The 20,601-nt window shown below is 61.5% G+C and overlaps 1 protein-coding gene across 3 annotated transcripts in view; it reads right to left on the bottom strand.

Annotated features, from left to right (window-relative positions):
* The window catches only part of GTF2IRD1 (GTF2I repeat domain containing 1), a 104,414-nt gene that overhangs the window by 45,054 nt on the left and 38,759 nt on the right, over window positions 1-20,601 (bottom strand). For all 3 annotated transcript variants that reach the window (XM_075995384.1, XM_075995383.1, XM_075995385.1), the window contains exons 4-14: window positions 18,888-19,043; window positions 16,861-17,044; window positions 15,781-16,088; window positions 14,662-14,751; window positions 12,845-12,928; window positions 9,382-9,565; window positions 4,196-4,221; window positions 3,301-3,409; window positions 2,453-2,490; window positions 1,924-2,004; window positions 1,290-1,379 (exon numbers count right to left, since the gene is read on the bottom strand). In XM_075995384.1, the coding sequence (XP_075851499.1) occupies window positions 1,290-1,379; window positions 1,924-2,004; window positions 2,453-2,490; window positions 3,301-3,409; window positions 4,196-4,221; window positions 9,382-9,565; window positions 12,845-12,928; window positions 14,662-14,751; window positions 15,781-16,088; window positions 16,861-17,044; window positions 18,888-19,043 (1,350 nt within the window). The remainder of the gene's footprint in view (window positions 1-1,289; window positions 1,380-1,923; window positions 2,005-2,452; window positions 2,491-3,300; window positions 3,410-4,195; window positions 4,222-9,381; window positions 9,566-12,844; window positions 12,929-14,661; window positions 14,752-15,780; window positions 16,089-16,860; window positions 17,045-18,887; window positions 19,044-20,601) is intronic.

Raw genomic sequence — 20,601 nt, 5'->3', positions numbered from 1 at the left:
GAACGCTGCCTACTCGCTTCTGAGTGCTACCCTCACGCCCTCCCGGCCCCACGAGCCCGAGCAGGACCTCGAGCACAAGGGAGACAAGCACCAGGAGTCTCCTTGGCCTGGCTCCGTCTCCATCACATAGCTTTCCAAACTCCAGTTCATTTAAGTTCCACCATCACCTTCTGCCACATTCGTGAGCCTTCTGTACTACTGTTTACATACCACTTTTCTTTATGATGATTCACTTTTTAAAAACTTTTAAATTCTTTTTATTATCCATAATAGCACCTGTTGATAATTGTTGCAGCTGGGAGCTGGGTACGTGAGATGCATTCAACTAGTCTTTTCAATTTTGTGTGTTTTTGAACATTTCCAAAGTTAAAAAACAAAAACCAAAATCCAAAATATATAGAACCCAACCTTCTCGCCTAGATTATTAGTGCAAGAGTCTGTTTCTGTCTCTGTCCCCATTTCTCTGCTGTCCACTCGCAACCCCAAGGCCAGAGTAAACCCTGCTGAAATGTCCCATGTTAGCCTCGGTGCCCCAGCAGGTCCCCATCTCCTTGGTCAAGCCCCCAGTCTTTCTTTGATGTCCTTGTCCTAAATGACCCACCCCACCACCTCTCTGACCTCACCTTCCACTCCCCTCCCCCTGCTCCAGCCACTCAAGTCTCCTTACTTCTCCTTGGACATGTTGGGCACAGGTGACCTCAGGGGCCTTTGCACTTGCCACTCCCTCTGGAAAGTTCCTTCCTGATATCTACATGGCCTTCCTTCAAGTCTTTGCTCTAATGTCACTTTCTCAGTGAGGTCCTCTGCCACCCTAAGCCTAACTACTCACCCCATGCCCCCAACGCTTCCCCTCCTGGCTCTGGTCCCCCATAGCACTTGCCACCATCCGACTTTCTATCTTATTTATTAGTATTTGCTTATTGTCTATCTCTCCACATGGGGACGTCAACCCCACGAGGGCAGGGACTTCCATCTGTTTGGTTCACGGTTTTGTCCCCAGTACCTTACACAGGACCTGGTACACAGTAGGTGCTCAATAAATAGTTGTTGAATAAATGGACAAGTTAACCCAAACAGGCAGCCCCTGGGGAAGCTGTAGTAACTAGTTACAGATGGAGCCTTCAAGTTTTCTGGAAGGAGCCTGGCCTGGGCAGGGGGGTCGGGCATGTCCTAGGCTTCCTGTGAGAGGTGGTCGGCACCAAGAAAATCCTGGGGGCTGCCCGGCCCGCCCCTCCCTGCTGCTCCCCAGGGAGGGTCCCCAGCACCGCCAGCCCCGGGCCACTTCTTACCAGTCAGCATCTCCATCCCATAACCAGAATCCTCGGAGGGCAGGTGCCCGGGCAGCGAGTCCGTCATCTCCTCAGAGGTTGGCGAAGGGTCTAGAGACAAAACTCCAAATGACAAGGGCATCTCCTGCCTGCCCCACCTCTGTCACAGTCTCTTGGGGACCCCCACAGAGCAGGACCCTCAAGGAAGCCACGTGCCGGTGCACTGGGAGGGTGGGCACGGAGCCCTGTGGGCTCCCGGGAGTCCCCCCCATGCTGAAAGTGAGGCTTGGCGGGGACCTGGGGTAGGGGTCCAAGTCTCGAATCAAACCTCTCCCTGCAATGTCTTTTTCTCTGCTCTCTGGCCTTGCAAACCCCAGGACAGAGAGGTTAAAGTTGGGGGAAGCTTCCAGAAGGTGAGGGCTGAGAGCACCGATTCCCAATGTAGAGGGAAGGCACAGCCGGAACAAAGCACTCGCCACCCTCATGGCTCTCGGAACCGCCCAGAGAAACGATGGTCCGGAGAGCCCTTCTTGACCAGGACAGGCCCTTGGGGGGCTGATGGGACAGGCCTGCTCCTGCGGGCCCAGGGGCCCTGCTCCTCGAGCCACTTGATCCCGGGGGTGGGGGGGTCTGCCCTCCAGCACCTGCCCCTCACCTGGGACGGTGACCTGAATGATGTCCAGGTCCTCTGGCTCGATTTTGATTGGCCTCAGCCCGCCCAGCTCCCCGGAGGTTCCTGCGAGGAGGAAACGAGGGATCCAGTCAGGTGTGGCACGAGCTTGGCCGGGCAGGGCGAGTCATTCCAGAACATTCTTGTGTCTGTAACTTGTTAGTGAGTCCCTAGGAAAAGTCATGTCAGCCCCGGCTCCTGCCTAGGCCAGGAACGGAGGACGGGTGGGTACTCAGGCTGGGTGCCCTAGCGGCAGACCAGAGGCAGGGTGGCTGTCCTGATGCCAGGACCTGTGGCACCAACCCCCCACCCTCCCTGCCCCTCTGTGGCTCCCAGAATGCCCTGCGCCTTGGCGGTGTGAGGCCTGGGGGCAGGGTGGGCAGAGGAGACTCCAGTACTCAGGCTCTGGGTCAGAGCTGGTCCCCTCCCCACGGCTGTGGGCTGGGGCTGGGGCTGGGGCCACCCTCCCGGCCCTGCGGCCCCACGACACACAGTGGGTCCTGCTCCTCCTCACCTGGCCCACAGTCTTCAGACACGCTGCCCTTGTCTGACCTGTGAAGGGAAGCCATGAAATGACATGGCAGCAGCCTTGGCACGGGCTGCCCTGCCCCCACTTTGCCCCACCAGGTGGCCAGGGGCCCACAGCAGCCGCCAATTCCGACACTCCCCCCCACGTCGCCCCTGGCCCCCAGTGCCCTGTCTGCAGGGACCGCAGTTCCCAGGGCTGCCTGGGGAGAAGCGTCTGGGCGTCCACCCTCCCGACCGGCTGGGAGCGGCGAGGCTGGGCTCAGCACGGTGGGCTTGGTCCATGCTCAGGGTGCGGGTTGAGAGCGGCAGGGACTGCCAGCCTCGAGGGGGTGAGGAGGTCTGGAGAGGGACCGGGGAGCGAAGGTGGGCAGGGCCCGTGGGACGGTTGATTTGGCCAGTTCCCACCCTGTCTCCCAGAGCACTGCAGGGGGAGCCCGGGCTGGTCTCGGGGAGCTCAGACCCTGGGTGGGGCGCACTGGTGGGTGGTGAGCAGGCCGTGCGCTGGGTGCAGGGGCTGGTGGGCACCAGGGCAGGCGTCTGACAGAGGGTGGGCATTTAGAGGCTTCTGAGAGAGCGACATCAGCCAGATCCCGAGGGGGTGGGTGACAGTCGTCCAGGTGGAAGGGAGTAGGCGCCATCTCCGTCCTCCCTTCCCCTCCCTTCGGAGTCTCCCAGCCCGAAGTGGGGTGCATGGGTGTCTGTGGGTGATGCCCCATGTGCCTATGAGGGTGCTGGGCTGGTGGGAGCCACCCCAGGCCCTGTCCCCCTCTGCAGGAACACGGCCCCAGCACGGAGTGGGGGTGGCCATGGGCTGGGAGGGGGGCAGGGCCTCACCTCGCATTCCCGGCCAGGTCAAGGATGGTGGCCCGGGAGACCTCCGCAGAGGTGTCATCTGGCGGGCTGGCTGGCTCCAGCTTCGTGGGGTCTTTGGTAAACTTGTTCCCTGTGGGGAGAGTCAGGGGGGTCAGGACGAAGGCCCTCTGGCCTCCTCTTGCCTGTGGGGCACCCGGGCAGGGGCCTCCATGCGATGCTCGTGGGGGATCCCTGGGGCTGGTCTGGCTCTGCCTCTCCTTGCGGGCTCCTGCCCAGATGACAGCCAGGAATGGTCCTGGGGAGATGCCTCTCCGGGAAGAAGGAACGGCAGCCCCAGGGCTAGTGGAGGCCAGGGATCTGGGAGGACAGGGCAGGAGGAAGGAAGGGCCGTGGCCACAGGTGGCTGTGCTGCCCTCAAGCCACTGCTGTGGCTGAACCAGCCCTCTGGGAGGGGCCGGGGCTCCCCCAAGGGTGCACCAGGCTCTCATTTAATTATGCCAGGAACCCGGAGGAAGGCACTCCACCCTGCCACTGCACAAATGTGGAAACTGTCCCTCACCAGAACTCGGGGGTAGGAACAGAGCTGCCTTCACAGCACTGTTGGAATTAAATAAATTACAATAAAATATGCCAACAGCTTACAAGAGAACCTGGCCCATGTCAGGGCTCAGCAAATTTTAGCTTTATTATTTCCTACCCAGGGCTTCCCACGCCTCGAGGTGTTGTCCCAACAGTCTGCAGGCATCTGGGAGCCCGGGGCTGTGTCTGTCCCAGGACACAAAAGCCACAGCCCAGACTCTCCCCCCACCACCTAGGGGAGGGACTCAAGGGACCTGGGTCCAGTGTGACGACAGCTCAGGGACTGTTGGGGCACTAACTTGGAGGCGTCAGAATGGACTAGGCGGCACCCACATACCTGTGAAAATTCGCTCATCAAACATCCTGGGGAGAGAAGAGAGACGAGTGTGAGAATGTGCAGCTCGAGGGCTCCCTGGGTCAGGGAGACGCCTCTAGGCCCCTGCTGGTGACGGTCACTGAGCCCGCCACACACGGCTACAGCTGCAGACCTGGGCCCCAGGCCGGTGTGCACGCGGAAGGAGCCGCCACAGCCCAGCACGGAACATCCCAGACCATGTCCCCACAGCTAGGAAGGCACGGGCCAGGCCGGCGTGGTCCTGGAGGGTCCGACCTGTTCACCACGCCCTAGGGGCCTCTTTCCCCACCAGCGCCCGACGGTGAATGACTCATTTGTCACCCCAGCGGCCTTCACCCAACCCCTCTGTGTCTCGCTCAGTGGAAGGCACAGGAAATGGCCATGCAGGGTGACCCGGGGACCCTTCACACCAAGGGGGCCCAAGCAGGGAATGGCCGACCCTTCGTGGAGGAGGGAAGGGCAAGATGAGGCCCAGAGGAGGCTGGGGGAAGGGAGGCGCGGCCTTCATTGCTGTGCTCGGGCCCAGCCTCTACCTGGGGGCGGGGGGATGCATGGAGGGGACCCAGGCCAGGAAGACGAGGCTGCGGCACAGGTCAGCGAGGGTGGACCTCCGCCTGCCTCCTCTCTTCGTTCTACCCTCAGCTCCACCCGGCTGGTGGCCGCTGGGTCAGGGGTCTCAGGCAGCTGGCTGGGGGCTGCAGCACCGTCCTCGTGCCATGACCAGAGGATGGGCCTTGGTCACAACACTCAGGCTCTGGAGGTGACGTGGGCTGAATGAAGGGGTCTCGGAGCCCACACATTCAGCACCGCCTGGGCTGGGGTGGGGGGGCACAGCCCGAAATTCAAACAGATGCAAAAAAGTCAGTCCCAGAGTAGAGCCCAAGTGCCCAGCAAGCCTGGGCGTGACTCCCGGGCTCATCCTGGGAGGCCGGGCCCCCCGCTGCTCCCGGAGGCCCGCGTACATCTGGATCCCACAAGGCTGAGAAGCAGCCTCGGGGAGCATTTCTGGGGGAAACTGGCGTCCGTGCTCTCGGGCCCCTTTCTCAGCCCCTCCCAGCCACGGCGGGGCTGCCAGCGCCCACTGCGCTTCTGTCATTTACGTGTCGGGCACGTGGCGGGGGGGGGGGTCAGGACAGCACCAGGGGCTCACACCGGTCCCAGGGTGGGGGTGGGGTGGGGGCAGATGTCAGGGAGAAGGTAAGACGCCCTCACGGCTGCCGGACCAGAAGGCTCGCCACGCACTGACGGTTAAGGCTCCACGCATAGTCCCCAGTTCTAGAATCTTTTCCAGATACTTTCTCTTCTTAAATTCTGCCCCTGAGAGGTGAACTCAGACACTCAGCTTATGTGAGAGCCTGGTGGGAACAGGGGCCTGAGGATTTTGCGGCCAGACCTTGGCATGAGCTGGGGTGAGGGGACCTGGCACCACCAACGACGAGACGCACAGGCCTTGCCGAGAGCACCCCGACCTCCCCCACCCCGAGTGGCCCGCAGACTCTGCGACAGGGAACAGACTAGCTCCTGGCTCCACCGTAAGCCCTCTTCTCTCCTGACCCACGTCTGCCCGGACGATCTCAGATGCTTGCTCAAGGGGTCTGGGTGTGCAACGGAGAAAAATGCACCAAGGACTCAGAATGCAGCAGCCGCTGTTCCAAGTCACTTAGTCTCCAATCAACACTATGGGGCGGGGACAGTTATCAGGTCCGTTTTATTTTTTTTTTTTTTTTTGAGACAGAGTCTCGCTTTGTTGCCCAGGCTAGAGTGAGTGCCGTGGCGTCAGCCTAGCTCACAGCAACCTCAAACTCCTGGGCTCAAGTGATCCTTCTGCCTCAGCCTCCCGGGTAGCTGGGACTACAGGCATGCGCCACCATGCCCGGCTAATTTTTTATATATATATCAGTTGGCCAATTAATTTCTTTCTATTTATAGTAGAGACGGGGTCTCGCTCTTGCTCAGGCTGGTTTTGAACTCCTGACCTTGAGCAACCCGCCCGCCTCGGCCTCCCAAGAGCTAGGATTACAGGCGTGAGCCACAGCGCCTGGCCAAGGTCCGTTTTATATAAGTGAGACACAGAGCAGTTAAGTAACTTGCTCGAGGACACACAGCCGGGAAACGGGAAGCATTCGAACCAGGGCCACTTAGCTATGCTTCCAATCACGCAGGAGGTGGGGCGAAGGAAGAGGCTCGTGTTATGGGACAGCTGCTACATGCCAGGCTGTTACATCCATGTCCTCATTTCACGTTGAAAAACCTTTGGGGTGGGGGGAAAGCACTGTCCCTGTCTTTACAGATGAGGAAACCGAGGCTCAGAAGATAAGCCACTGGTCCAAGGTTATCACGCTGTAAGAGAGTGGCCTTAAGCCGGGTCCGCCTGACGCCAAAGCCGCCTCCTCCAGGAAGCCTCCAAGACTTGCTGCGCGGGTGCCGCTGGGCCCTGCACACCAGGAATGTGTTCTGATGCGTCCTCGGCTCATCCCATGGGTGGTCTGTGACATCCTCAGCAGAGCCCAGTGAAGGGCTGGGCTGCAGGTGCACGGCCGACACCGGTGGAGGATGAAGAGGGCTGCGGTTTGCAGAGGAGCAGGGAGCTCGAGATCAGCCACGGCGAGGGCCTAACGCCATGCTCAGGGACGTGAGGGGACAGACGCAGGGCTGCCCGTACTGCTTTCTTCTCCCCTAGCCTCCTGCCAGGAGCCAACTGAGGGCAAAGGACTTAGGCAGCAGCAAGAGAGCTTTAAGCTAGACACAAGTAAGCACTGCCTGGCCAAAGGGCAATGGATTTTAATCCCCCCGAGAATCATTTGTCAAATGGGGCCCCAGTACATGTTGTGAGGGTACAAGAGGCGGCTTGGACGAGGTCCCACTGCCGCACGCCAGCAGGTGAGGAGTGCGCTGAGGGGGAAGAAGCCGCCTGCTGCCAGAGGGTGACATTCTTTCCGAATGAGGGCAAAGGAGGGCTTTTAGAGGCAGAGGAAAGCAAGTCCTGAAAGACGAAGGTAGGTGGGAGGGCGGGTAGGAGCTGCCACGGGCAGAGGGGGCTCCAGCGGGCTCGGAGGCGGCAGGGAGGAAGCTCCCGTGCGGGACAGCCGCCCAAGGGTGCACCCGATCCGGGGCGTGGGAAGCCAGAGCGGGCACTGAGGCCGGTAGGTGGCTGCGGGCAGGGTAGTGAGAGTATGTTTTATCCTAGGGGCCAGAGAAGGGTTCTGAGCCGGAGACCCGCACAGTCAGAGCTGATGTTGGAACAGTCTCCCCCCTCGGCTTCCCTCCTATCTCCCGGGCCACCCCATCTAGGCCTCCATGGCCCCGGCCTCCAACGAGGGGGTCCCTGGGGTCTCTCTGGACCCTCTTCTTGTATCTCTTTCTTCCCAGCCACGGTGACAGCTCTCAGATTTTTCTCTTTTTTTTTTTTTGAGACAGAGTCTCACTCTGTTGCCCGGGCTAGAGTGCCGTGGCGTCAGCCTAGCTCACAGCAACCGCAAACTCCTGGGCTCGAGCGATCCTCCTGCCTCAGCCTCCCAAGTAGCAGGGACTACAGGCATGCGCCACCATGCCTGGCTAACTTTTTCTATATATATTTTTAGTTGGCCAATTAATTTCCTTCTATTTATAGCAGAGACGGGTCTCGCTCTTGCTCAGGCTGGTTTTGAACTCCTGACCTTGAGCGATCCGCCTGCCTCAGCCTCCCAGAGTGCTAGGATTATAGGCATTAGCCACCAGGATTTTTCTCTCTAACCCGGACCTCTCCCCTGAGGCTCCCCTTGTCCTGAGCGTCTCCAATTTAATACACCCGAGGAGAACTCATCGTCCCATCCCCCAATCAATAAACTCAGACTCAGGGGTGGTCCCTGTCTCCACGCTTCCCCAACCCCCCTACATTTGATCCACAGCAAACCCTATCGCAGCTCAACATGTCCCCAAACCAGCTGTGCTCTCCCTCTGCCCACCATACGGCCCCGCCCGGCCCCATGGCAGCCGGCGTTGGCCAAGGCCTTGGGCTCCTCGGGAGTCTCTGCCCCTGTCTCCCTAGCACTCTTCCCCCCGCAGCCAGAGGGTCCCCCGGATCCCGGCTCCGGGCTCCAGCAACCCTGCAGAGGTCCTTCCCACGGCCCTGGGACAATGCCACGCTCTGAGCCGGCCCCCCCTTCTGCCCTGGCCCCTGCCTCCTCACAGCCCTGCACGTCTGGGCCGCGGGCACGTGCCCACCCCTCTGCCACTCTCTCCGCCCGGCAGTCCCTTCCCAGCCTCCCAGCTGTGTCCTGACAGACGGGACTCCTCTCAGAGGCCCCGATCACCCTGGTTCCCGGACCCGCCCTTTTCTCTCTCCCCTGTTCCCGTTTATTTCCTAAGTTCTACGGGGAAGCTCCCAAAGGCAGGAGCCCAAATCTGAACAAGCATTCGTTCATTCATTCTGCAAATACACACTGGGCACCTACTACAGCCCAGGATTGCTCCAGGTGCTGGAGACTCGGCAATGCGCAAAGCGCAAAGCGCAGTCCCCGCCCTCAATCCCTGCTCACGCCCCGAGGCAGCAGGCGGTGGGTGAGTGCGAACACGTGGGAGGGCGTCCAGGAACAGAGTCTGGGAAGTGCGCAACGTGGTCCTGCCTGGAGGCAGGGGCTGCAGGACCCGCCTCTGGCCGCCCTCCATCTCTAAACGTTTAGGAGGAAGCGTGCCAGGAAGTCTGGGCGTTGCTGGGGACTCTGGCGCTTGCTTGGTGGGAGGACAAGGCTGGGGTGGCACAGGCTGCGGTGGCAGGCGCCCTGGGGCTCCCTGGGGCTGCCGCTCCGGGGTCCATCCTGCTCTGCCCTCTCCCACCCACACACGCGCCAGGAGGAACCGGCGGCCGGGAGGACAGCAGAGGGGGTCAAACTCCCAGCAGACGAGAGCGGGAGAGGCCGGGAGCTCTGGGGCCCCTCTGACAGCAGGAAGTCCAGAGGCCTCAGGTCTTCCTCAGGGGCAGGGAGACGCCGCTTCTCGGGAACTCACCAGGGCCGCACCGGGCCAGGCGCTGTGCCTCCACTTCCCGCTCGCGCCTCGACAGGCCACACGGCTGGGAATTCTCTCCCAGGCCCGTGGCGTTCTCTATGCTAAGTCCGAGGACCCCTTCATCCCGCCCCGCCCAGGGCCCCGCCCCACCCACAGGCCGGTCCCCCGGGCGGAGCCCACACCTCTTGATGACGAAGTGGATGCTGTGCCGTTCCTCCAGGATCCGCTTCAGCTTGGGGACCCCATAAGTGCAGGGGCGCTTGAAGGGGATCTTGTCTGGTATGCCCACGATTTCCACGGCCTCTGGGTCGCAGGCGATCTTCCTGTAGGGCACCGGGACCATGTGGTCCAGGCCCAGGGCTTCCGCTGGAAGGGCAACGGCAAGGCTGAGCGTGAGACAGAGGGCATGGGACAAGCGGGGCCCCGGGGTTGTGGTCACCATCACCTCCCGCCACCCCGACACCATTCTGGCTGTGCGGTGACCAGAGGAATCCTGCTCAGACATCAGATCATGTCACCTGGCTTTTTAAAAAAACATCCACGGACTCCCATCTCACTCAGTGCAGCTGAAGGCCTATCTATGTGACCTCATGACCTCTGACCTCATCTGCCCCCTTCACCCGTTGGCCTGTTCCACCACCCCAGACCCCTTGTTGCCTCCCCCACGCCAGATGCACACCCATCTCGGGGCTGTCTGCCCAGATCGCCTCCCCCGGAGACCCCCACGCCGCCCTCCCCCTCCTGTCACCAGGTGTATCTGCACCTCATGTGCCCCTCCCACCCCGACGGCTTTGCCTGTCACCTCATCGCTACCTGACGCTGCAGCCGCACTCATCCCTACCTACGTGTTCAGTGTTGGGAACAGAGCGCCACGGCAGCGAGGGCTTCGTTACCGCCCTGGCTCTGCCTCAGATGGGGCCAGGCACACAGCAGGTGCCCCCTGTGGCACTGGGGAATGAATGAATGAATGAATGGCTGAAGGACACGCCCAGGCTCAAGGTCTGCCCTTGGCGGGGCGACTCCGGCCGCACAGGTGTGCACAGGTGTGTCCTCTCCTCCCGGGAGGGGCTCGGCACGCCCTTCATTCACCAGCGCCACACATGGGACGCCGGCCAGGAGCTGATGGCTTTGTCAACAGCACCGAAGTCGGAGTCCGGGCTGGTGACCTGGTTCCTGGTGCTGTTCCTCCAGATCACTGGGCCTGGTCTCTCGCCATTTCAGCCACTCACTGACACCCCAGCCCAGCGTTTCCATTCATTCGCTCACCAAATACTTCTTAAGCACCTACTACATGGTTGACATGAGCTAGTAATTTCACAGGTCCCCATTCTCCCCAAGGCCTGGGAGGTCTCGGGGACAAGCAGCGCTGGTCATCCACTCTCACCTCCCCATGTGACCGTCACTGTCCTCTCTCAGGGGTCCCACATCTCCTCTCTGTTCCTCATGCTCTGTGTTCCTGCAAGTGCCAGCCCGAGCTGGACCCCCTCCCGCCACGGCCTGGCCAGGGCAGCACAGAGCTGTCTGGGCCCTACAGTGGGCGCCGCTGACATTGTTTCTCTGTTGTTGGGGCACAAGTCTGCGTTGGTGGCTTTGGCAGCCAGATCCCACTGTGAAGTCGCACTTAGCTTGTTGTCAAATTAAACCCTCGAAATCTCAACAGCTGTCAAACCATTTCTCCCTCACCTCCCTTCCCCCAGCCCCAGCCCTGGAGCGATCAGTCCTTCGAGTCCACGTGAACGCGTCCCCGTCTCCTGGGGGCAGCTGCAGGGAGCGTGCAGAGGGAGCTCCGGCCTGAGGAGGATCAAGGCCTCGACCACTCCACACCCAGCGCTCCTTGGATTTGGCCCAGGGGCCGACATCTGGAAAAGCCCAGCATCCTAGAAAGCCCAGCATGTGCACAGGCGGGAAGACTGCTGGCCACCAGGTCTCGCCCCGGGCCGCTGTGCTCCTGGCGGGGGTGGAACCTTCCCGAGGCAGACAGAGCCGGCTCCTCCCCAGTCCTCTCCTGCTACTGCCTGTCGGGCTCACGCCTGCCTGGGCGGGGAGGGGCTCGGGTGCAGGTGCTGATGGCTCTCCCAGCTACTGAAGGGGAGAACAGGGACTGGGGGCCATATCAAAGGCACCCAGCCTAACCCAGAGTCCTCGCTCAGCCCCAGCCCAAGTGCCCAGGCCTCCCCACCGCTGGTCCAAACCAAAGGGCACCTCCTCCATGAAGCCAGCCCTGACTCCCGCAGCCTGCTGAGACATCACCTCCCCTGAGCTCTCCTCTCTTCCTGACCTCAGCCACCGTGTGCTCTTGCGTACTGGTGCCCGCCACTCTGTGCCCCTGCTCACTGCTGTGCTGCACGAGCCGCCTGCAGAAGCCCCTTGAGACCAGAGTCACCTGAGCCCCCCCGCCCCCAGTACAGGGCCTGGCACAGGTGGGGGCTCAAGATGCACGAGCGGCAAGTGAATGGACAGGGAATGTGTAGGAAGGCAAAAGGCGGCTTGCTCTTCCCACCTCAGTGCGCTGGGAGTTCCCGCAGCCACTGAGCCTCTCTGCCCGCCTCGGCGCCATCGTCCCCACAACTCTGGGCAGGGCCACTGTGCACAGGACGTCCCTGTGGCACACCTCAGGCGGCATCAGCCACGCCACGCCTGTGTGGTCCCTGAGTAGTCTGTGGGTGCCTGTGTCCTCTCCCCAGGGACCGAGAGCCCCCCACCCAGGCAAGGGACACTGCGTCTGACCACTGAGTAGGGTTCACACTCAGTGTGAACTCAGGCTCGGGCTCGCTGCGAACTCGGGCTCGCTGAAGGCTGGGCAAAGGAGCGAGGAGGGCCCCAGGGATTAAGGAAGACAGGGGTGAGAGGACACAGCAGGGGCCCGAGGCCGAGAGCCAGAGGTCCGGGGGCCACTCGGCCCAGCCCCACCTTCCCGCCACCAGTGCCTGGGCCGCCCTCCTGGCCTGAAACTCGCCAACCTGGAACACCCCACGCCTGCCCTGGTTACGCCACCTGTATCTGCTGCCCAGCGTGGGGTGGGCTGACATCTGCTCTGAGCCTGGCTCTGTCCTGGGTGCTGGGGACACAGACAGGGGCTGGCGCAGTCCTGGCCCCCAGGGAGACAGAGCAGGTGAGGCACATCAAGTGCACGTGTAACAGACAGAAAACCATCAGGGCCTCAGGGCCTCCTGGGCCCAGGTTGGGGACCCAAAGGCTTCCTGGAGGAGGTGACTACCAAGCCGAGTCTCAATGGCTTGAGACAATGAGGAGTTTGCCCCACCGAGGCGTAGGGCACAGGCCAAGGCAGGGGGCAGGAAGCAGCAAGGTGCCGTGGGGACCGGCAAGCATGTGAGGCAAACAGATTTTTCTGGGCGCTCTGGACAGTCCCCCACGTGGGAGATCTCCCCCCGCCCCGCTTCCCACAGCGGAGTCCAGGGCTGGGGCTCTGCCATCAGTTCCGCCCCCTGAAGAATCTGGAAGGGAAATATTGACACAACCACCCCCTACCCAGACAGGAGGAGCCCGCGCCGGGTGACATGAGCGTTGACGGCGCGCGGGTGCCAGCATATGGCTCCCGCTGTCGTGTTGGGGAACACGAGTGATTGCCACGTAATGAGTGCTCCACACGGCTGCGGGGCAGCGGCGGCCGCGCCGCCCACTCACCATATCTGCTGTTAAACAGGATCTGCACGCACTCCCGCAGCGTGTTGATGTCCTCGGTTTCCTTTATGAAGGCGTCCCACTTCTCTATCAAAACACAGGAGGCTCAAGTAAGCAGGGCCCCGGGACGCCACACTCCCCCCGACACCGTGACCACCGGCTTTCTCCACCTCTGAGAACCCCCAGAGACCAGCCCTGGCTCTCCCGCCCCCTCCCACCTCGGACCTGCACAAACCCAGGCTGCCCTGAGGGTCCTCGCCCCCACCTGCTCTCTCCTCTTGCCCCAAAGTTTGCCTCTGTCCTTGCCCACGGGTGCCGTGTGCCGCTCCAGGGTGGATGGGCTCCACCCATCCACCTTGGGCCCGTCCTGCCCCAGACAGGCGGGAGGGTGGGGGAGAGGGGTCCTCCCCAGGGAGGGACAGCCCGAGTCTGGATGTCAAAGATCTAACCCTTGCACCTCCTACGTCTCAGGTCTCCCCTGGCGTTGGTCTTGTCAGCTCCCCCAAACCCTCAGCCCTGCTGGCCTCTCGCACAAAGCCAAAGCCCCTGCCTCGATTTAATATTAATAACAAGAATGATATTTGGTTCGTTATAATTAGTAAAAGTAACACCTTTAATTATGTGCTTATCTGCACTAAGTACTTTATGTATATAATACATATCTTCTTTCATCCCTCATGATAATCTTTGAACATAGATGTCATTCCCATTTTGCAGAGAGAGAAACTGAGGCTCAGAGAAGCTGGGCACCTTGCCTGAGATCACCCAGTGAGACTCGATCCCAGCTTGTGTCCCTTGCCCACTGGCCTCCTGTGACGCTGTTCCACCTGGATTCCCAGGTCTCCTCCCTGCGGGGCCAGATCTTGGTCAGGGGAGTGGGTGGGGGAGGTCTCCATTCTGATCCCAGGACACTGGGTTTTCTTCAAGAGCCTCTTCCTGGAGGTGAGGCTCAGACCCCCACAAAGCAAACCTGCTGCAAACCTGCTTCATTCCTTCTTGGTACAACTGAATCCCAAGTTGTCCTGCTCTCAGTCTCTCTACCTGGTACTTTATAAATCTATCCACATATATTTTTTTTTTTTTTTTTTTTTTGAGACAGAGTCTCGCTTTGTTGCCCAGGCTAGAGTGAGTGCCGTGGCGTCAGCCTAGCTCACAGCAACCTCAAACTCCTGGGCTCGAGTGATCCTTCTGCCTCAGCCTCCCAGGTAGCTGGGACTACAGGCATGTGCCACCATGCCCGGCTAATTTTTTATATATATATATATCAGTTGGCCAATTAATTTCTTTCTATTTATAGTAGAGACGGGGTCTCGCTCAGGCTGGTTTTGAACTCCTGACCTTGAGCAATCCGCCCGCCTCGGCCTCCCAAGAGCTAGGATTACAGGCGTGAGCCACAGCGCCCGGCTATCCACATATATTTTTGATAATTTCTTCCTTCAAGAGGTAGAGTTTAATTCCCCTCCCTTTGAGTGTAAGCCGGACCAAGTGTCTGACTTGTACTGGCTACAATATGGCAGGAATACAGTGATTTCTAAGGCTGGGTCAAAAAAGACATGTGGCTTCCTCCTTCCTCTTAGCTCAGGAACTCTGAGGGACCCAGCTGCCATCTTGTGAGGACGCCCAAGCAGCCCATGCGGGCCGGCAATCACGGGGAGGAACGAGGCCTCCTGCCGACAGCCACGCCCGTGAGCCTGGAAGCAGCCCCTCCGGCCCCAGTCGAGCCCTCGGATGATGCAAGAGCACGCTTCCATTTCAGTGAGCACCACACCTCCAGCCCCGGATCCCGCCTGGCCGGGGCGCCGCCGTGGGCGCTGTCCTACCTGACTTGTCGTGGACGATGGAGAAGAGGATGCGCTTGGAGGCGTGGACGTTCTGGATGAGAGGCCCACCAGGTCCCGGGGGCTTCTGTCCTGGACAAGGAAAAGGGACAGGTTCTAGCCGGGCCCCAAGAGGTGTTCCCCAGGTCCAGCCCCGGGGTACAGGCTTTGGCCTGTGACTGGGTAACACCTGCCAAGGAGACCCCAGAACTGAGCCCTATGATTGCACACTCAAGGCAAGTTCCCTGACCCGGGGCCTAAGACATTCTGCCGTGGCATCTGCCACTCTGACGCCAGACCGGCAAGGGCGGATGCTGGAGGTCACCGTGTCCGGGTGGCGACACTTGTTCAGGTGTGTAAGTCCTAAACCCCGCTCAGCCCACACACTTGTGACTTGTGGAGGGGGTGTCCTTTTCTCTCCAAGTCACACAGCTGATATAACTGACAAGCACCTACTATGCGCCCAGCACGGACCCAGTGCTTTAACACAGAACACGTGGGCCGACTGGAACCATTTGGCAGATTTATCCAAACAGACTGCCGGGCCCCACCCCAAAGTTTCAGATTCAGCAAGACAGGCAGGGCCTGTGGACATGCATTTCCAACCTGCTCTCGGGAGATGCTGCCGCCGCCACCAATCTGCCACAGCCCCGTGAAGCAGGTACTGCTAGCACCCCCATTTTACAGATGAGGAAACTGAGGTTCAGAGAGGTAGAGAGGAGGAACAGGAGAGGAGCAGGAGAGGAGCCCAGGTCTCCCTCACACGCAGCTGTTCCTTCTCCTGTGCCCCAGAGCCCTTGATCCAGGCTGTATGTAGCAGGTGCTCATTAAGTGCATGTGGGCTGACCAAGAACACTCACTCCCTTCAGAGTCTCCTCACAGAGTCCCCCAGGTGCGTCTTTGTCCCAGGCCAAGGACACTGTCCTAGATGGCTAAGCAGAGGCCCGGGGTCCCAGGGGTCCCGGCCAGGACACTGTCTGCCCAGCCCCACCCTGTGGCCCAAACCTGCCTCCTTCCAGCCTGGGAGGGCCCAGGCATCCCGACCTGCCCTGGGAGGGTGTCCCCGCATGAGTGGCCTCTGTCCCACCCCCCAAGACTTGGAGGTCCCAGCAGCGGTGTTACCACAACAGTCGAAGTCTTGGGCACCGGGGGCCTTGGGCTCTGGCACGGGCCGGCCCAGGCCCAGGTCGCCGGGGGCGAGGGGGCAGGCGGGCGCTTCCTGCTTGAGCTCTCGGATGGCGTGGTTGGGCAGCGCGGTGCTGTACAGGAAGCTGGCCACAGAGGAGGAGGTGGCCATGGGGGGCAGGTCCTGGGGTGGCACCTTGGGGGCCTGGCCATGCAGGCCACAGTCCCGTGACCCCTTGGGGATCAGGGAGACGCCGTTCAGCTCCACCAGGGCCTTCGAGTCCCGCCCGCCGTCCTCGAGCGGCCTGGGTGGAGGGAGGACACACGGACGGCTTCATACACCTGCCTGCTGCGCCTCTTCCTCCCCAGTCCCACCTTCTGCGGAACATGACAGCCCCGTGAGGAGGCAGGATGGGAGCTCGTCCCCACTTTACAGGTGGGGATGGGGCCCCGGGTGGCCGTGCTGTGCCCAGGGCCATGCAGTGAAGCCGCCAGACGTCCCAGGCCTGCCCTCTTCTCCAGCCCACTGACAAGATCTCGTCAGATGTGGGTGACTGTCACCCCTCTCCTGTCACCTCCCTTCTTCCCTGCTTGAGCACTGCAGAGATGAGCTAAACCTTAAGCCCTCAGGCCATCCTCTTGCCAAAGGACACTGGGCCCTGGCCAGCCTAAACAACCTCCCCTCCCCTCCATCCCTAATCAACCCGATTCAAAACCCCAGCGGGCACATAACACAGCTTCTCCCACTTTTGACACCTGGAGTGGCTACTGCTGTTTCGTCCCAAGCCACCTCTCTTCTAGACTCTTCACAGTGCAGGAGTGCTCTGGGAAACTGCCGCCACTCAGCAGCCCGGCTCAGGTCCTGCTCTGTGACTGCACTTTGGCCTCACCTCCAACTTCAGACTGGGAACCTTCACGACCAGGGTCCCCCGTGGGTGTCTTAAGTTCCCTCCCCCCTGGCTGGATAAGTGACAGGTGGCTGAGCCAGATGGCACAGTGGCCTTCTTGGCCTGCCCTGGCCGGGCGCTCGTGGTCCGGCCCGAGGTGCTGGCCCGGCCCCGGGCTGCCCGCACTCACCTCTTGAGCTTGAAGCGGATGCGGTGGCTGTGCTCCAGGATGGCCATGAGCGCCTTGGGGTCGTACTCGGCCGGCCTCCGGAAGGCTAGGCCCTCGGGCAGCCCCTGCACGGCCAGCAGCCCCGGCTCCCTGAGCAGCCTCTCGTAGGGCAGCGGCACCACGCTGGCCCTTCCCAGGGCCTCGCCTGTGGGGGCGTCGAGAAGAGGGGCCTGGTTTGAGAGGGCAGCCAGGCTGGGGCCAGGGCCAGTGCACCCCAGAGCCTGGGCCCTGTGGAGTGGCTACCCCCAGGGTGGGGCTCCCACAGGCCCCTGGCGACCGCAGACCTCACGCAGAATAACCCCATGCAGGCAGGGGCAGGGCGGGAAGGGCTGTGCACGAGGCCCCGTGGGTCGTCTGCACCCGAGGGCCTGGGGCTCCCCCACCGAGGGGTCCCGGCCGGCCAGGCCCCTGTCCACTTGGGGCACCTGGCTCCAGCAGGGCCTCGGGCAGGGCGTGAGGAAGACAAAGGGGTGGCAGAGAAAAGAGGGCACAAGGGACAGAGAAGAGGGGCTTGCATGAGCCAGGCCGCAAGGAAAAAGCAGGAGGGAGGAAGAGAGAGAGGGAGGCAGAGGCGAGAGAGCAAGAAAGACAGGAGAGGAGGAGTTTGGAAAGGGACAGGCCAGAGGAACAGACAGACCAAGAAGACTCGGGAGCAGACCAGGGGAGATGAGCTGGGGACCAAGGGCTGGGGGATGGCCGTGAGGACATCTGTCATCACCCCCATGTGGCAGTCCCCAGCCAGGGCCAGAAAGCAGCCTGTTCCCTCATGGCCACCTGCGATTCTGCCCAAAGAGGTCAAAGGACACTGGGGGTGGGCAGGGGCACAGGGGCTCTGGGAACAGGCACTGCTACTGGTAAAAATGCCCACGGAGGCACAGCCAGATGTGTGTGGCAGTCCTCCCATCCCTAGGTGGCCAGTGTGCCTGCCCAGGGCCTCCGGGCCGCTGGCCCCCCTGGGCCTCCTCCTGGCATTGGACCAGCATAAGTTTCCTCGCAAACCTCTGCTCCACAAAACCAAGGGCTGCAGTAGGGAAGGGATCAAGCAAGTCAGAAATAAATGAGGTGGGACCCGAGGGACCAAAAGGATCTGCCCAAGGTCACCTTGGGAGTATGAAGGCCCGCTGGGGCCCCAAGACCCTCTGCAAACTGACACTTCCCAAGGGAGGCCAGGTCTCCTCTCCTCCCCCTGCAGGGAAGACTTGGCTGAGCAGTCAGCTTTCACCCAGTCATTCAACAAACATCACCTGAGCACCTGCTGTTGCCCGGCCCTGCAATGCAGGCTGGGGGGAGTCAGAAAGGGCAGACATAGCCGCTGACCCTGGGCTCCTGGGCTAGTGAGGGGACAGGGTACTGCAGGTGTCCAGAGGGGCTCAAGCCAAGGGGTGGGGCTTCTTGGAGTTGAGCCTCGGGGCATGATGCAGGTGTCCACTAGACGGGACGGGAGAGGCAGTCCCAAAAGACATGGCAGTACTGAGGCAAGGACATATGACATGAGCCAGAGTGGGCTAGAGGACAGGAAGTGGCTCTGTGAGATGGATCAATAGGGTCTGTGCCCCCGGGTGGGGAGATGAGGCTGGGAGGGGACAGGGATGGGCATGGTGGGACCCATGGTAGGATCATGCTGAGGGTAACAGGAGCCCCTGAAGGCTGTGGAGGGCAGACCTTCATGGTCAGACCTGTGCTTTGAGAAGTTGCCCTTGATCACAGGGCAGGTGAGGGTAGCAGGGAGCCAGCCTGGAGGTCATGGCGAGCCTGGTGCCACTTCTAGGTGGGCAGCAGGGATGGACGTTGTCAGGGAAACCGGGCCAGGTGAAATAGCCACACCCTGGGGGGCAGGGATGAGTGGGGTCCGGGCCGGAAAATGCCCCCTGCCTTGGGGTCCACTTTTCCACAGGTTCCATGGGGGCAAGGGGGGCCCCCTCCACTGGGTGGGGACTTGGCCTCCCACCCACCCTGGGGGCCCCAAATGGAATGAGGAAGGATCTTACTATAAAGAACATCAAACACCTCCTCTACCATCTTCCGCAGAAGGTACACGTCCGAGCTGTGCTCTAGGGAGGACCGTGGGATGCTCCGGCCGCCACCCTCGCCCCGCTGCACCTTCTTGGGGTGCTCTGCCTCCGGATCCTTCCATGGGGGCCCTCCTGTGGGACACAGAGCATGCAAGGCCACAGTGAGCACCTGTCTCACCCCCCGACCTTCAGGTTCAGATGTCTCTGCCCTGTGGTGAGGCCTGAAGCCAGGTACCCAGTGTGGTGCACAAGTGAGTGAATGAATGAATGAATGAATGAATGAATGAAAAGTTAATGAGTGAGCAAGCCTGGCCCTGGCCAACCCGCTGAGGGCCAGGGCTGGCCATCTCAGAGTTCCCAGTGTCCAGCATGGAGCCTGGGTCTCATCCCTCGTGACCTCTAACTTGCTGTGTGACCTTGGGCAAGTCCCTTCCCTCTCTGAGCCTCCATCTATGAATGCCCCCAGGAGATCAGCTGGCCTGGCGCAGACCTGGGTGTGATGAATGTCTGTCCCACGCGCCCCTGTCTGCGCTGACACTAACGCTCTGTCTCAGCCAGTCTGGGCCCCAGTTTTCTGCTCTGCTGAAGGAGGACACAGTGGGGACCCCACCCGGGAGGCCGTGGGCTGCAAAGAGCAGGTTCCCACCAGGCTGGGCCAGGTGGGGACCTGGGAGTACTGGTGGATCCTTGGAGAATGTGCTAGAAGCTGCCTCAGAAAGGGGATGAGGAGGGCCCCACAGCCCCCGCCCAGCTCGGAGCCTGCTCTCCTCTGGGATCTGTGAAGCTTGAAATAAACCAGCCGCGTTCCCGGTGCTATAAATAGCGGCTCTGCCCGGCTCCGGGAAGCCAGGTGCGCCCTCCCCAGGCCCCGCCAGGAAGCTGGGGAGTCACAGGTCCTGCCAGTGGCCACCCTGCCAGCCCAGCCACCGCCCGGCCTCGGCGAGGGCGCAGGCTCTGCAGGCTGAGTGGGGTCGGGTGGGCTGGGGAAATGGCTACCCCCCTAGTCACGTCATGCCATGCCCACAGCCGGGGGATGCCCTTCCCGAGGTGGCTGATCTAGGGACGTAGTGTGAATGCTAATAATAGTCATGACAACAGCTAGCGTCCGCCGAGTGTGAGCTCAGTGCCAGACACCGTTCTGATGCTTGCCAGGCATGAATTCGTCGAACCCTCGGCCACCCCACGTTCTGCCCTTTCGCAGACCAGCAGGTTGGGGCCCAGCAGGCGGCAGGTGGCAGAGCCGGGACGCAGACCCAGGCGGTCTGACCCGTGCTGTCTTGACCTCGTGCTGTGCCATGGTCATGGCGTCCCAGGCCGTGGGCTCCCGGGCCTGCTTGGGCGTCGGCCTCCAGGGCTAGGGCCAGGCCCTCGCTGGCCACAGACGTGAGCTGGCCTTGGGGATCTAGGGCGCGGATGCCGCTGTGGCGTGCGGAGCAACTGCAGCCGGGCGGGGTGGGGGGTACTGAGAGGCCTGGGTGGGAGGCAGAGGGGAGCCGGGGCTTCCAGCTGGGGGTGCGGTGGGGCGGGGCCAGAAAGGAAGAAAGGACATGGCACATGGCTCAGCACAGTGTAGCCAGGCCCGAGCACAAGGGGCCGCCAGAGCCGGTGGAGGCAGAGGCGCGGGCTGGCTTAGGAGGCTCCTGGAGGGCCCGGAACAGCGGAGATCTGGGGGTTGCAGAAAGACCCCTCT

The sequence above is a fragment of the Microcebus murinus genome, chromosome 19, assembly GCF_040939455.1.
Source record: "Microcebus murinus isolate Inina chromosome 19, M.murinus_Inina_mat1.0, whole genome shotgun sequence".
NCBI classification, from domain to species: Eukaryota; Metazoa; Chordata; class Mammalia; order Primates; family Cheirogaleidae; genus Microcebus; species Microcebus murinus.
This window is presented reverse-complemented; position numbering and strand designations above follow the sequence as displayed.